The sequence below is a fragment of the Schistocerca gregaria genome, chromosome 2 (genome assembly GCF_023897955.1).
Source record: "Schistocerca gregaria isolate iqSchGreg1 chromosome 2, iqSchGreg1.2, whole genome shotgun sequence".
NCBI lineage: Eukaryota > Metazoa > Arthropoda > Insecta > Orthoptera > Acrididae > Schistocerca > Schistocerca gregaria.
Window position 1 is genome coordinate 282,124,034 of NC_064921.1, and position 15,075 is coordinate 282,139,108.

At 45.2% G+C, this 15,075-nt stretch overlaps 1 protein-coding gene across 3 annotated transcripts in view; it reads right to left on the reverse strand.

The window, feature by feature from the left end:
* Positions 1-15,075, reverse strand: part of LOC126336123 (protein gooseberry-neuro-like) — a 364,226-nt gene that overhangs the window by 217,841 nt on the left and 131,310 nt on the right. For all 3 annotated transcript variants that reach the window (XM_049999612.1, XM_049999611.1, XM_049999613.1), the window contains exon 2: positions 9,487-9,800. In XM_049999612.1, coding sequence (XP_049855569.1) covers positions 9,487-9,800 — 314 coding nt within the window. The remainder of the gene's footprint in view (positions 1-9,486; positions 9,801-15,075) is intronic.

Below are 15,075 nucleotides of genomic sequence, written 5' to 3' on the forward strand. Positions count from 1 at the left end.
AAAACTAACAGTTGGCCCAGCTTTCTACAAGATAAATGAACGTATAACTACGGTATTCACGATTGTGGGTCAAATAAAGGATACATGTTTATGTGGAGTGAGAAGAACGGAGGGAGGTGTTCAGACGAAGTTGTTTATTACACTATTTCGAGATAACTAAGACTCAAGCCAAAATCTCCACATAATCACAGATAACTGTAAGGTCCAGGCAAGCAATTGGTCTTTAATGCCCTGGAAAGGACTCTCGTTGCCCCCAAAAGATTTGAATCTGTGCAGCATTATTTTCCCGTGGTAAGTCATACTAACTTCCTTGCAATCTTTATTTTGGTCGCATTGAAATATATGCGAGAAACAGACGTTCAATAGTATACACGCCAGATGAATGGGCAGGAGTAGTCAAATCTGCTAGTCCAAAAATTTCATAGTGACGAAAATGCACAGACAAGACTTCAGAAGCTTGCGCGATCTGAAGTCATTAATCTCGATAGCCACTCTATTCAGATCTGGAGATTCCATTCGTTTTAGTGAAGCGACTCAATTTAAGTTTGAGTATGAAGATTCCTTCACGCTAAGTGTGAAGCACTGCAACTCAGATATAGGAACCTTCACATCAGTGGATCTATGTAGCAAGAGGAAAGGAGGACCTGCTGAACCAGATCGACTACAGTTGCAAATAAAATATAGAAAGCCACTTCAAGTTAATCAAAAAAAGACTGATGACATATTGTCTCTTATGGCATACATACCTGCATCATATCAAAGCTTTTTTGGGTCATGTGCCTGAAATAATGTGAACATTGATGATGTAGAAGAACTTATTTGATTTCACATTTACAGTGAAAAAAAAGTATTAGACTGACTTATCTGTTATGTATGTGTGTCTGTGAAAGTACAAAAATTATTAAAAATTACTAGTTGTTATATAATTTTCAAAATAAAACCTTAAAAACATATTTTATGTTCTAAATTATTTTCAGGGACACACAGCCATAAGCCATTTTCGACCACATCATAACTAAAATGACTCAAATTAATATTACATAACAGAAAGGAGATCCTGTATTTTACACAAGGTTTGCAATGTATTAAAGTATAATTAAAAGCAAAAAAAGTGTCTATTTAGTATTCAACATAATTATACTTCCATGAAACTTTAAAGTCGCTGTATCTCAAAACTAGTTGAATGTGGCTTACGATTATATATCTCCGACCCCTTCATTTCATTTTTCCTCACATCTCTTTCAATTCCATCCACATAACTTTGCATACTTGAATGTCCCAGATATAGTCGATTTTCCAATTTTATACGAATACTGTAGTTCCACCACTGGACAACAAACCAGAAAAGACTGCGAGAAATTATAGCGACTAACGCGGTCTACCGCTTGTCATCTGAACCCCCATGAAATTCGACCGCCCGTTATCGTTAACAATTGCGCGTTTCATCTGAACTTAAACCTAGTCACCTCAACTCGACGTTCATTGTTAATGACTGGGCAAGTGAGCAACCGAGTCAACTGCACCCAAGCAGATCCTACCGTCAACCACATGAAACAGGAACCAACAGTCATCAAGGTAAACAGTTTTTCCCGGTGCTTAAGTTAAAATTTACTTGGGTTTCTGTCTTCATTCATGCAGAAGATACAGAGTGTTCGGAAATTCCCGTTACAAACTTCTAGGTCTCATAGTAGGGAATGAGTTCATAAAATCTGGACGGAAAGCCTTGTCCGGAAACCTACCGTTTCCATTCTACGACGATTTCAATTCAGATGTGTGACGCGTTCACGTCAGCCGAAGGAAAGATAAAAGTGTCAGAAGTGCTTTTGCTGGTATGCCATAAGGTAGAGAGGATGACGTTTACTACGTCAGACGGTCACCTGATGTCACTTAACGTCTGCCTTACTGTGAGACCTATTCAATGCCTGTGCGTCTCCGGTACAGTAAACATATCTCGGTACACGTTTTCGGAATACGCAGACACGCTGCTTGTGTATGGCGAAGCTGAGGAAAGAGAAGAGCTGCTAGGCGGCTGTATCACGAACCCTATCCGCAACATATCACTTTTTGCCCAAGTTACGCAGCGGCTCCGAGGAACAGGTACCTTCACCGTGAGGAGGCAGGATTGCGATGCTTCACGGCAACGCTGCCCACTCCTACTTTAAGATGATGAACTGCATCGGGTTGAAGAGAACCCGTCAACAAGTACTCGAGCAAATGTGCGGGTAATGGGTGTTAGCCACAGTATCGCCTGGGACGTTCTGCGTGAGGAACAACATTACATCCGTACCACTTAGAAAGGAGACACGATATGAGTTCAACCGATTTTCCACAACGCGTTGCCTACTGCACGTGGTTCCTGCACCGCTGCATGGACTCACCCTTGTTTCCACATTGAGTTCTGTTCACAGATTAATATAAGTTGACTAGCAGCTGTGTTCTGAATTCGCGAAACAACCAAGCCTGGGCAGATGCATGTTCAGGGATTTCAGCACCAGTTTGATATTAACTTGTGGGTAAGTATTTTGGACGGTGATGTGATTGCGCCGTACCTCCTTCCAGCTAACTGGTTCTGAATATTAGATATTCCTATAAAACGTATTGGAAACTGTTTTGGGAGCTGTTCCACTGAATGTCCGTCCGTCAGCAAATGTGGTTTCAGCATGATGCTGAACACCTCACTTCTCACGTTCGGAGACAACACACGACATGGTGAAAGATAGATAGGCCGAGGTAGTCCAACCACGTGGCCGCCGCGATCGCTGCATTAAATTCCTATGGACTAATTCTTGTGAGATCGTATGCAAGGTGCGACTGCTACGGTCGCAGGTTCGAATCCTGCCTCGGGCATGGATGTGTGTGATGTCCTTAGGTTAGTTAGATTTAAGTAGTTCTAAGTTGTAGGGGGCTAATGACCACAGCAGTTGAGTCCCATAGTGCTCAGAGCCATTTGAACCATTTGAACCATCGTATGCTAGTTTAATTTACGAGACTCCTGTAGAGATAGAGGAAGATCTGCTGGCACGAGTTCTGGCCGCTGGACTAGAAATTGAAGAGACGCCGTCGGGGAAGGAGTGTGTGTACCGGAACATGCTTCTTGTCCTTGCCACATCGAGCCGCTGTTGTAATAATGCATCAGTACTGTTCTGTACGTACAGTATGCTAGGTTCTTTTTTGTTTTCGAATAATGTAAATACGCACTCTTTTAAGTGTTAATACACCACTGGCCATTTAAATTGCTACACCACGAAGATGACGTGCTACAGACGCGAAATTTAACCGACAGGAAGAAGATGCTGTGATATGCAAATGATTAGCTTTTCAGAGCATTCATACAAGGTTGGCGCCGGTGACGACTCCTACAACGTGCTGACATGAGGAAAGTTTCTAACCGATTTCTCATACACAAACAGCAATTGACTGGCGTTGACTGGAGAAACTTTGTTGTACCATCACGTTTCCGACTTTGATAAAGGTCGGATTGTAGCCTATCGTTATTGCAGTTTATCGTATCGCGACATTGCTGCTCGCGTTGGTTGAGATCCAATGACTGTTAGCAGAACATGGAATCGGTGGGTTCAGGAGGGTAATATGGAACGCCGTGTTGGATCCCAACTGCCTCCTATCATTAGCAGTCGAGATGCCAGGCATCTTATCCGCATGGCTGTAGCGTATCGTGCAGCCACGTCTCGATCCCTGAGTCAACAGATGGGGACGTTTGCAAGACAACAACCATCTGAACGATCAGTTCGACAACGTTTACAGCAGCATGGACTATCAGCTTGGAGACCATGGCTGTGGTTACCCTTAACGCTGCATCACAGAAAGGAACGCCTGCGATGGTGTACTCAACGACGAACCTCGGTGCACGAATGGCAAAACGTCATTTTCTCGGATGAATCCTGGTTCTGTTTTGGAAGCGTGTATTCGAAGCGTGTACTCGTCATCGCCATACTGACGTATCACCCGACGTAATGGTATGGGGTGCCATTGGTTACGCGTCTCAGTCACTTCTTGTTAGCATTGACGACACTTTGAATAGTGGACGTTACATTTCACATGTGTTACGACCCGTGGCTCTACCCTTCATTCGATCCGTGCGAAACACTACATTTCAGCAGGATAATGCACGACCACATGTTGCGTGTCCTGTACGGGCCTTTCTGGATACAGAAAATGTTCGACTGCTGCCTTGTCCAGCACGTTTTCCAGGTCTCTCACCAACTGAAAACGTCTGATCAATGGTGGCCGAGAAACTGGCTCGTCACAATACGCCAGTCACTACTCTTGATGAATTGTGGTGTCGTGCTGAAGCTGCATGGGCAGCTGTACCTTTACACGCCATCTAAGCTCGGTTTGACTCAATACCAGGCGTGTCAAGGCCGTTATTACGGCCAGAGGTGGTTATTCTGGGTACTGATTTCTCAAGATCTATGCACCCAAATTGCATGAAAATGTAATCACATGTCAGTTCTAGTATAATGTATTTGTCCAATGAATACCGGTTTACCATCTGCATTTCTTCTTGATATAGCAATTATAATGGTCAGTAGTGTACAAAAAAATGTACCCAAGTGATAAACGGATGCTTCATTATGTTTCCTGTCCAGTTGTTACCTGAAACTGTACTGCGTCATGCCTAATTCATTTCCTAAAGCAGAAGTGAATGAGTTACTTAAACATTTGAATAGAAACCGTTGTAGAACAGAAACGGTAAGTTGCTGAAGATGGATTCCTATTCAGAATTTATGTACTCACTCCCCCCCTACGAGTCTTAGCAGTTCCGAACGCGAATTTCCAAACATCCTGTATAGTCTCGTCAAATTGAAAGATTCTATTTGAAGCACTCTGTATATGATCAAAAATAGTGCGCGACAATCATCGGCCCAGGTCGCGTGTCGTTTAGAGAATCAGCCACAGTGTCTATTTGGTTGGGGTGGCGGGTAAAAAGGTATCGCCTGAAAAGCTCAGAAGGATAGGGCGGGAGGAGGGAGCAGCTATTCAGTCGTCAGTGTGGTATTTAATCCGCAGCGGCAGGCGGCGGCCGCGCTGTGAAACCTTTTTAGAGTATTATGATTGGCAGCGAGCGTACAATGGCCTTTCGTCACTTAGCGGTGATTGCTTTTCAGCCTCGGGCACGAGCCGGGAACTCTGGGAATGCGGCGGGCCCGTCCCGCGTCCCCCTACCCCTCACCACAGAACTGCCGCCTACACACAATGCCGCCGCGGCGGAGGCGGCGTCGAGTGGAACCTAATAACGCAGGCTGCGCTGCGCCGCCCGCAGGCGTACTGCACCGGTGCCTGTACCCGCGAATCTGCAGTGCGTGCGGCAGCGGGCCGTATAGTTAACACTCCACCATGTCGCACCTAAGATCGATTCTTTTTTTTTTTTTAAAAAAAAAAGCCAAATTTCACTTCGTCCTGTTGCAGCCGGTAGGTTTATCTATAACAGCAAAGGCCATAATTTAAGGAGGAAGGTATAAGAAAACGGGGTTGTTCGACTTAATTTTAAAAGTGCACGGCTATTCGGAAAGTAAGCAACGACCGGTCGTGAAATGGAAAGCGTACTGAAAATCCGATGAAGCTTTGCACGAACGGATTGGGCAGTCTCTAGTATGCCCATTGAAAGAGTCACATCGCTCGCCACACCTATGAGAGCACAGTGAAAGTTTAAAGACGCCTAGGAAACAGTATGTGGGTAGTTGCAGAGAGATTTAGCCTGATTTCGTGCAGCCCCACATAACGTAACTGTCAAGCACTTCCTTCTTTACGACAGTTCTCGGTCACACACTGCAGGAAAACAATGAGGACGCTCCTGTTGAATTGTCGATGGCCCTTGTTTGATAACACAACGCACAGCCCGGACTTGGCTGCCTCTGATCTTCACCTCTGCTCAAATGAACTGCTGGCTATGAAGACAACAAGTTGCCACAGAGCTGCGTCCCAGCGTACATACATGTCGGGACACGCAACCTTCTGTGACGAGGGTATTGTAAAATTAGTACAACTCCTCGACGGATGTCTAAGTCGGAGCAGCGGTTGTGTCGAGAAAAAGCTGGAAGGTATAGCTAACTGTTGCAAATAAAACATTTTTTATTTTCACTGTACTTTGCATTTCGCTAGCGGTCGGACCTTACTTTCCGAGTAGCCTTCGTAGAACTGACCGTGTACATCTGAACTAGCTTTGTTTGAATACGTTGGTAAAAACTGATGTGACCCCAAATCTAACATGGATAAAAAATTTAATCTATTGTTCAACTGAGAAGTAGTAGAACTTCGAAAAAAATACTCCGGACGACAAAAAAAGTGAAGCCCACAGAAGATATAAAGTGGAACGAATACATGAGGTTGGCAATAGGGAACGCAAATGATCGATTTCGGTTTACTGGGAGAATTTTAGGAAAGTGTAGCTCATCCGTAAAGGAAACCGTATATAGAGCGTTACTGCAACCACTATTTGAGAAGATTTAGAGAACCGATATTTGCGGTTTATTACAGAAACGTTCTACTACAGCCGACGTTCATTTTGCATAAGAAACGCGAAGATAAGTTAGGGCTCGTATGGACCAATAAAGATATCGTTTTTCCCTCGCTTCATTTACGAGTGAAAAAGTAAGGAGAGTGACTAAAAGTGGTAGAAGATACCCCCTGCCATGCACTATGTGGTGGTTTGTAGAGTATGTATATGTACGTACGACATTGTCGGATGTCAATGTAACTATCTGCAAGCATGTCCGAAAGAACAGATACCATCTTCACACATAGAAATGAAATAAAATGAAATGAGCGAATGGCATTGTTGGCCGGGAGGCCCCATCCGGGGAAATTATGCCGCCGAGTGAAAGTCTTCTTTCAGTCGACGCCACATTGGGTAACTTGCGTGCCGGTGCTGAGAATGAAATGATGATGACGACAACACAACACCCAGTCCACGAGCGGAGAAAATACCCAACCCAGTCAAGAATCGAACCCGGGCCTGCTGCACGGGAGGCAAGCATGTAACCACCTAGCTAAGCAGGCGGACATCCTTAAGATTGACGATTTATGTGGGTGTAACGATCAACAAGCATCAGTACCATCAACTAGATTTCAACCCACTGCAGGCCCGCAATGACACAAAGGAATATTATATTCTGGACCATGTGCAGCTCCACACTATAGCCATCATGATATACCACCTGATGGTTTCTATGACATGTTCGTTCTGATAAGGTGCATTTTACAGGTGTACACACACACTCACACACACACACACACACACACACACACACACACACACACACACACACACACTCATTCCCAGTAAATAAACTTACCCACATTCAGCGTTTGCTTACTGTGAACGATTGTGGAGCCAATTGGAGCAAAATACTGTGTATGAGCGTTTAGCTGCAAAGATCCAGAATATAACGTTCCTGTAATCCTTCTATCTAATAATTAGAGCGCAGTGGCTCAAAACTAGTTAACGGTATAGAAAATATATCGTATCAGAGATTCGCAAAAAGCTACTGGTTGTTTATTATACCAACACAAATCGTAGTCGATGTAACAATCGTACAGCTGGTTTGATGCTGGTTTCATTCCTGTTGTATGTGAGCTATCCTCTTCATTTCAACATAACTGCTCAACCTCTTCCATCAATGAAATACTTTTCAAACATCTAGGCTTGAGCCTGTGAGTCTTTCTTTACACCATTCTTTAAGCTAAAGTTTCCAGCAATGATACATATCGTAATGTAAGCCCTACCACTTTTTCTCTTCGCAGTTATCTTCTTTATTGGATACTTGCCTTTTCCCCTTGGCTTCACATGCATGTGCGTTTGACACATATATTGAGCACACCACCTCCTTCCCCTCTCTGTATCCACCTCATCCTCCCACTGCCTAGACACCACATCCTCCCAACACTATCTGTCTCCTCCTCCCCACTCTCTCTTTCACTTCATCCTCCCCCTCTCTTTGTCCATTTCATTCAGGCCCTCTCTCTGACAACATTTTCCTTTTTCTCCCTCTGACTATATCCTCCCCCCCCCCTCTCTCTTTCCATTTCCACCTTTCATCTTCCTTTTCCAGCTGCCCACTACTACTCTACATTCCCACCATCTTCCCCTCCTACCTCTATCTGTCCATTTCCTTCTCCCTTTGCACTTCCCATCCCTGTGTCTATCCATCTCAACCTGTCCCCAGCCCTGCTCATTTGCACATCCACTGCCTGCAACCTATACTAGTCCCACAACACACCTGTCCTGCAGGGTATGATACACACAAATGACTTGAAATCCAATTATGTGTCCCTGAAATATAAGCTGCCAAGAAAAGCAGATTGCCAAAACAGGCTGGTACTACTCCAACACAACATGCCTGTCATACAGGGCAGCCTACATACATGTTGTGGTCCAAAAAACTGTTTCATGTCCCTGACAAGTAGGCTGTCCTGCCACACAATATGCTTGTCACTCAAGGTTGCCTAGATGTCAGGGGCTGAAAAAATAACACATTTCCCGCTGTATCTCTGGTAATATTGGATCTGAGAGGTTATAAACTCCACAGTGCTGATACTCGTGAGGCCTGTTGTTTTGGTGCCAAATTTGGAAGAACTCGATATGTTGGCCTAGGAGAAGATCCCAGTCATACACTGTGCTTTATTTATGTAACAGATTTGTTATTATTAACTCACTGCAATGTGTCTTCATTTGTTGCTCAATCAATGTCTTTGAGACTACACTGGATGTAACCAAACAATTTGTCAGTCTACATGATGACATAGTCTTCTTGGTGTTATTCTGTAGTTTTTGGCAGCCTTTTTTGGTATGTTTGTTCTTCATGACGCCATTTCGTCACCTCAGTCTAGGGGAGGAATAATTGCAGCACCATATATCAATGAATCACACGAACATTGCTTTGAGAGTCGTTCTGAGCTTAACTGTTTGTGTATTCTGTTTTTGTGACGGTGATGGGGAATTAACACAACAGTCGCATTAAAGCCACACCTAGGTTTCTCAGTGTACAGGTTGAATAATTATGTGGATGTCTGTATTTGGCTCACTTTCCTGTATGAATAATTACGTGGATGTCTGTATCTGGCTCACTTTCCTGTCTGTCTCCTCTTATTACGTTATATGAGTGAGACTCCTACAGTCTTTATTACGATTCAACATCTCTTCGAAACTCAGCCAGTACTTTTATCGTTAGATGAAAATAGAATTGATGATCCAGAAACACGATTTTAATAATGTAGGGAATGTGGTAAGTAGGTGACAATGTGTCACTATTGGAATGACCTCACTCCCATTACATTTCTCGTTCTTTTTTCGAAACCAAGGTCTGTCTTTAATGACTTCATAATTGATGGAACATTAAATCCTAATCTTCGTTCCTTGTTTCAAAACCACATATAACATTCTGGCATTAGCATTTTGCTGTAAATGTCAGCAACTGACTGATACTGAGTCACATGCGTCCTTATTCCTCAGTGACAGGTGGTCCTTACCTTTATGAGGCGGTCGCGGATCTCCCAACTGAAGATACCCGGGTTCGCCTTCTTGTACTCTTCAATGCGCGCCTCGATCTCCGGCGTGGCGACGCGCGGCTTGGAGCCGCCGATGACGCCGGGCCGTATGGAGCCGGTCTCCTGGTAGCGGTTGAGGATCTTGGAGACGCAGCCGTGAGACACTCGCAGCTGGCGGGAGATGACGCACGGCCGCACGCCGGCCGCCGCCATCTCGACGATCTTCAGCCGGATGTGGTTGGGCAGCGGCCGCCCGTTGATGAACACCCCGCCCAGCTGGTTCACGCGACCCTGACCTGAGGGAAAAAATAATGACTTCCGCTTAGTTAATAGCAAGAGCTCTCGTCAAAATAGAGGGAGATGAAAACATGGAACCTCTTAGTTCAAAATGGTTCAAATGCTTCTGAGCACTATGGGACTCAACTTCTGAGGTCATCAGTCCCCTAGAACTTAGAACTACTTAAACCTAACTAACCTAAGGACAGCACACACATCCATGCCCGAACCTTTTAATGCAGTCGTGAAGGCAGTAGATTCTTCGTCAGGAGTTATGGTACGGTTTCCTAATCCATTAATGCGGTGACTACCACAGCAACTCATTGGATAATCCTCTTTTTTTCTAAGACACCTTTCCTCGCCACATGCAATGGTTCGTCGCTAGGCTGTTGTGGAACTCATTAGGCACTGGGCGTGGGAAGCTCTACAGCCTAACCCCTCACACTGTCACTGGGTATGGTCTCAGAAAAATTACCCCCTTCCTGGGGGATGGACCCTCCAAAGAGGAGCACCCTCTGCCACAGGATGGCGAAGTCGTATCTTGCGATCAATGTCCCTGGAGCCCGCTTAGTGGTGGTGTCACCTTACTGACCACTCAGCCACGGTATTCAGACGGTGACCATCGTGTCGGTAATGTACCCCATGGAAAGCTGCAGATAGCAATTGGTTAGACCTACCGACTGGAGACCTCTAAGTGCCCTCAGGCTCACCGGTTTTAGTTCAAGCAAGTTAACTGCTGGGTTCTTAGCCACATTGCCAAGTCGTAGATGGTCTGAACTTGACATTGAACGTTTGCAACTCATGTCAGTACGTTTGGACCGTCCACATTTGATGAGTAACACTCAACGACGTTAACGCAAGTCCTCTACTGCACATCTCATAATGTCTGGAAATGCCCATTACCCTGAATACCAGAGTAGTTTCAAGCAGTTTTCTAAGTAACCACAGTGCTGTCTGCTAAGGGGCTGTGTCGTATCCCTCCAATAGAACATCAGATACTAAGACTACAGCGCGTGCGCCACACATCAACTTCCCCACAGTTTCCAGTATCTGAGGGACTAGGTTTTGTTCAGCGCCGATCACTCCATGTTCCTTGTAATTGGGTTGTGGTCAGCGGCGCCTTCTATGTTGGTTTCAAAGGAGAGTGATTTTCCCGGGATGGCCGGGGCTTACTAATTTTGAAAAGCCCTCATAGGAAGCCAGTCCCTATTGAAGAGTGGAAATGCCTAAATTCTGTCCCCGAGGCTGATTTCCTGAGAGGGCTGAATGTTAAAAATGATTTAGTGGAGCTGCTTGGAGCTCGTGAAGACGATAGGGGATCGGCCGTAAGCCCTCGCAGCGTGTAGAAGGCGAGTCTTGAGCCGTCACTGTCAGAGGTGGTGCTTCGAAGTGTGTTTCTGACGTTGATAGTCAGTGATCCTACTGCGATGAGCTAAGCTATTTTTCAAATACGGAAAGCCTGCAAGGATGTGAAAACAAGATCCCGCGTGCGGCTGTCGAATTCTCCTCAGGCACATTCCGAGTTTCTAAGCGAGCGCTGAAGAACAGTGGCTCTAGTGGTTCACAACCGGCCACTAGATAACGTCGCGCAACCAGTGCAGACACAGTCCTAAATGCTGAAACACGATGTATACTTTTAATATATACTTTAAACACTATGTATACTTTTAATATATAGTTTAAATACATTTCGTCGGAGAACTGGTAAGACTAGTGCCAATATGAAAGACCGCGTACAAGTCACGCTCTTCGATTTTTGGCTTGTCGTCATTCATACAGAAGTTTGATTCACCCCGTTAAAATGCACTTCTCATCCACATTCCACGTGGTAAGAGCCATTAGCAGCGCTTTGGTGGAACGAGTCAAGGAATTCATTAAAGTAGTTTGTAATAATAGTCAAATATTTATGTTAATACTTTATTGTGGTTCAACTGTACATTATCCCACGAATAAAATTATTCAGAGAATAATGTTAAGGAAGTGAATATCGCCACATTCATGTAACTGGCACGATGTAAGTAGTGCATGGCACGTAAGTCAACTGGAGAGAGGAATGTTGTGTGTTCCATATACACTGAAGAGCCAAAGAAACTGGTACACCTGCCTCGTACCGTGTAGGGCCCTATCGAGCACGCAGAAGTGCCGCAACACGACGTGGTATGGACTTGAGTAATGTCTGAAGTAGTACCGGAGGGAATTGGCACCGCGGATCCTGCAGGGATGTCCGTAAATCCGTAAGAGTGCGTGGGGGTGGAGATCTCTTCTGAACAACACGTTCTAAGGCATCCCGGATATGCTCAACAATGTTCGTGTCTGGGGAGTATGGTAGCCAGCGGAAGTGTTTAAACTCAGAAGTGTTCGTGGGGCCACCCTGAAGCCATTCTGGAAGCATTGTCCTGTTGGATTTGCTCTAGTTCGTCGGAATGCACAATGAACATGAATGGATGCAGGTGACAAGACAGGATGCTTACATACGTGTCACCTGTCAGAGTGCCATCTAGACATATCAGGGATCCCATATGACTCCATACGCACACGCCCTACACCATTGCAGAGCCCCCACCAACTTGAACAGTACCCAGCTGACATGCAGGGTCCATGAGATTGTCTCCGTAGCCGTACGCGTCCTTACGCTCGATACAGTTTGAAACGAGACCCGTCCGGCCAGACAACAAGTTTCGTCATCAAAGGTCCTATGTCGGCGTTGACGGGTCCAGGCGAGGCGTAAAGCTTTGTGTCATGCAGTCATCAACGGTACACGAGTGAGCTTCGACTCCAAAAGCCCATATCGATGATGTTTCGTTGAATTGTTCGCACGTTGACACAAGCTGATGGCTCAGCATTGAAAGCTGCAGCAATTTGCGGATGGGTTGCACTTATGTCACGTTGAACGATTCTCTTCAGTCGTCGTTGGTCCCGTCCTTGCAGGATCTTTCTAGTGCCATTGAAAATTACTTTAAAAGAAACGGATTCGGTATTACATTTGGGCAGCTGCAAGCATAAAACATTACTTGCAAACGTCAGAAAATTCTCTACACTGTCGGATTTAACTTAGCGTAAACCAGACCTCCGAATATTTACGTCTTATGCATGCATTTAGGGTGGCCTACCTTAGCTGCCTCACCTTATGTACAAGATGGTTTACCGTAAAGCTGAGTGAGTGTATTTTATTTTAGAAACTTTATACAGTTTCACTGAAAAGTTAACGACATGTGGTGATGTGGTGTCGTTTTGAAGCCCAGGATACAAAAAGAGAAGAGTTTCTCCTTCAGCATCCAGCTATTTAGAGATCTGTAGAGCTTACAGCACTGGTTTACAGGTAACTAATGTGAAATATTTCAGGGCCTATACTTTCCTCTGCCCTGTCGTTCGCAAGAATGCTTGTGTCCGCAGCCGTATTTAGGAACAGTTACAGACAAGACTACCGCTCCTGTGCGTTGTACGGAGGATGAGAAATTTTACCTAACCTCCAGTTAAAACGTGATACTATGCACTGAGCCGCTCTCCACAGCGCGATTCAGCCTCTTTGCCCCTACCAGGGGACTCACGCGAAGTCTGCCGCGTCGACATTACTCCGCCCGCCCCAGACCACCTCGCTTTTACGAGACCACCCGGCACTTAGATATTTGTACAAATTATTTCCTGCTGAGGGTAACCGCAGCTGAAGTAATCCATTTTTCTGAAATATATCGCTTTCACCTACATTTGAATTTTCTCAGAAACACGATCTCTTCCGTGACTTCAAATGACATTTTCAGGTGTACATGCATCATTAAAACGTTTAAGCACCGGTAGGGGAAGCGAGGTGGTGCCACTGCCGTAGAGACTCGCCACTTGCACCAGTTCCACCAGCGCCACGGGCGGCCCTAAGGATGAAGATATCGACTTCGCCTCGGCCAATTGCCGGCTGAATGCAATCCGCCAATGACCGGACGACCACGGAGAGAAGCCTACTCGGAAGATAGAAGACCACTTCTCGCCCGCTTGGTTATAGAGCTTCGTCGAGGGCTGACTTAGACGAGAAACGTCATTTAGTGAACTCTTAGAAGTGAACAGACAGGTGTTGTAAATTGCTTTTTCTATGTACTGTGAAGTTTACCTACGATTGTTTGCACTTAGCCATTGAGAGCTTTTTTGTGTTATAGAACTTATATGCAGAGTTGCAGACTTCATTATTCGACAAGCCACGAAAATTAATAAACCTTTTAACTCACTTGTGCGATTCTGTTACTAATTTGTTGGAGTGTTGCAGAACTATCGTTCTTCTATCCTGTTACCTCAACCCGGGGCATAGGTGCGTGACCGTGACAGGAAGAAATTGTGTTACCGGTGTACTGCACCAGAAGCTACTCTGCTTCTTTGTGTTATATAACTTATATGCAGTGTTGCAGACTTCATTATTCGACAAGCCACGAAAATTAATAAACCTTTTAACTCACTTGTGCGATTCTGTTACTAATTTGTTGGAGTGTTGCAGAACCATCGTTCTTCTATCCTGTTACCTCAACCCGGGGCATAGCTGCGTGACCGTGACAGGAAGAAATTGTGTTACCGGTGTACTGCACCAGAAGCTACTCTGCTTCTCGGCCTACCGTAACAACAGTTGCAACTCGGCCTTCACAGCAGTAGCGACGAGGATTTATAAAAGAGGGAGACTCAATCTCCTCAAAATAAAATGTTGTTTCCCGCAAGCAGCAGGGCGGCATAGTTTCAAGTTGACCAGTTGAGAAACTGACATGTCAAATGCACGTTTACTTCGTACCTGTAAGGGGCGGACAGCAACCGTCCAGCCGCCTCGTCGACATGCACGGCCACACTGCTAGTGTGCTCGCGTGTTACAAAGATTTTCGCGCGTATTCAAACATCATGGAACAGATTGAGTCAGCAATGACACAGCATAACCATATGAAACCCTACAGAGTAAAAATCATTAAAACCAAAGAGACCAGACTCAGCAGCAATAAAACAAACCCAGGATCAATAACCAAGCAGTTGAACGACTATGACAATTATATCCTTGAAAGTCAATCAAAGTTCGACAGTATATTGTAATGTCTTGACTCAATCTGCTGTAAGTAGGATGTTTAGGTTTTTTTTAATTGGTAACGCCGCCGCCACGTAGCGCTCTGTATGATAATCACTGGCTGTGCCGTGTGCAGTCTGTGGCTGGTTTGCATTGTTGTCTGCCATTGTAGTGTTGGGCAGCGGCAGCTGGATGCTTACAGCGCGTAGCGTTGCGCAGTTGGAGGTGAGCCGCCAGCAGTGGTGGACGTCGGGAGAGAGATGGCGGAGTTT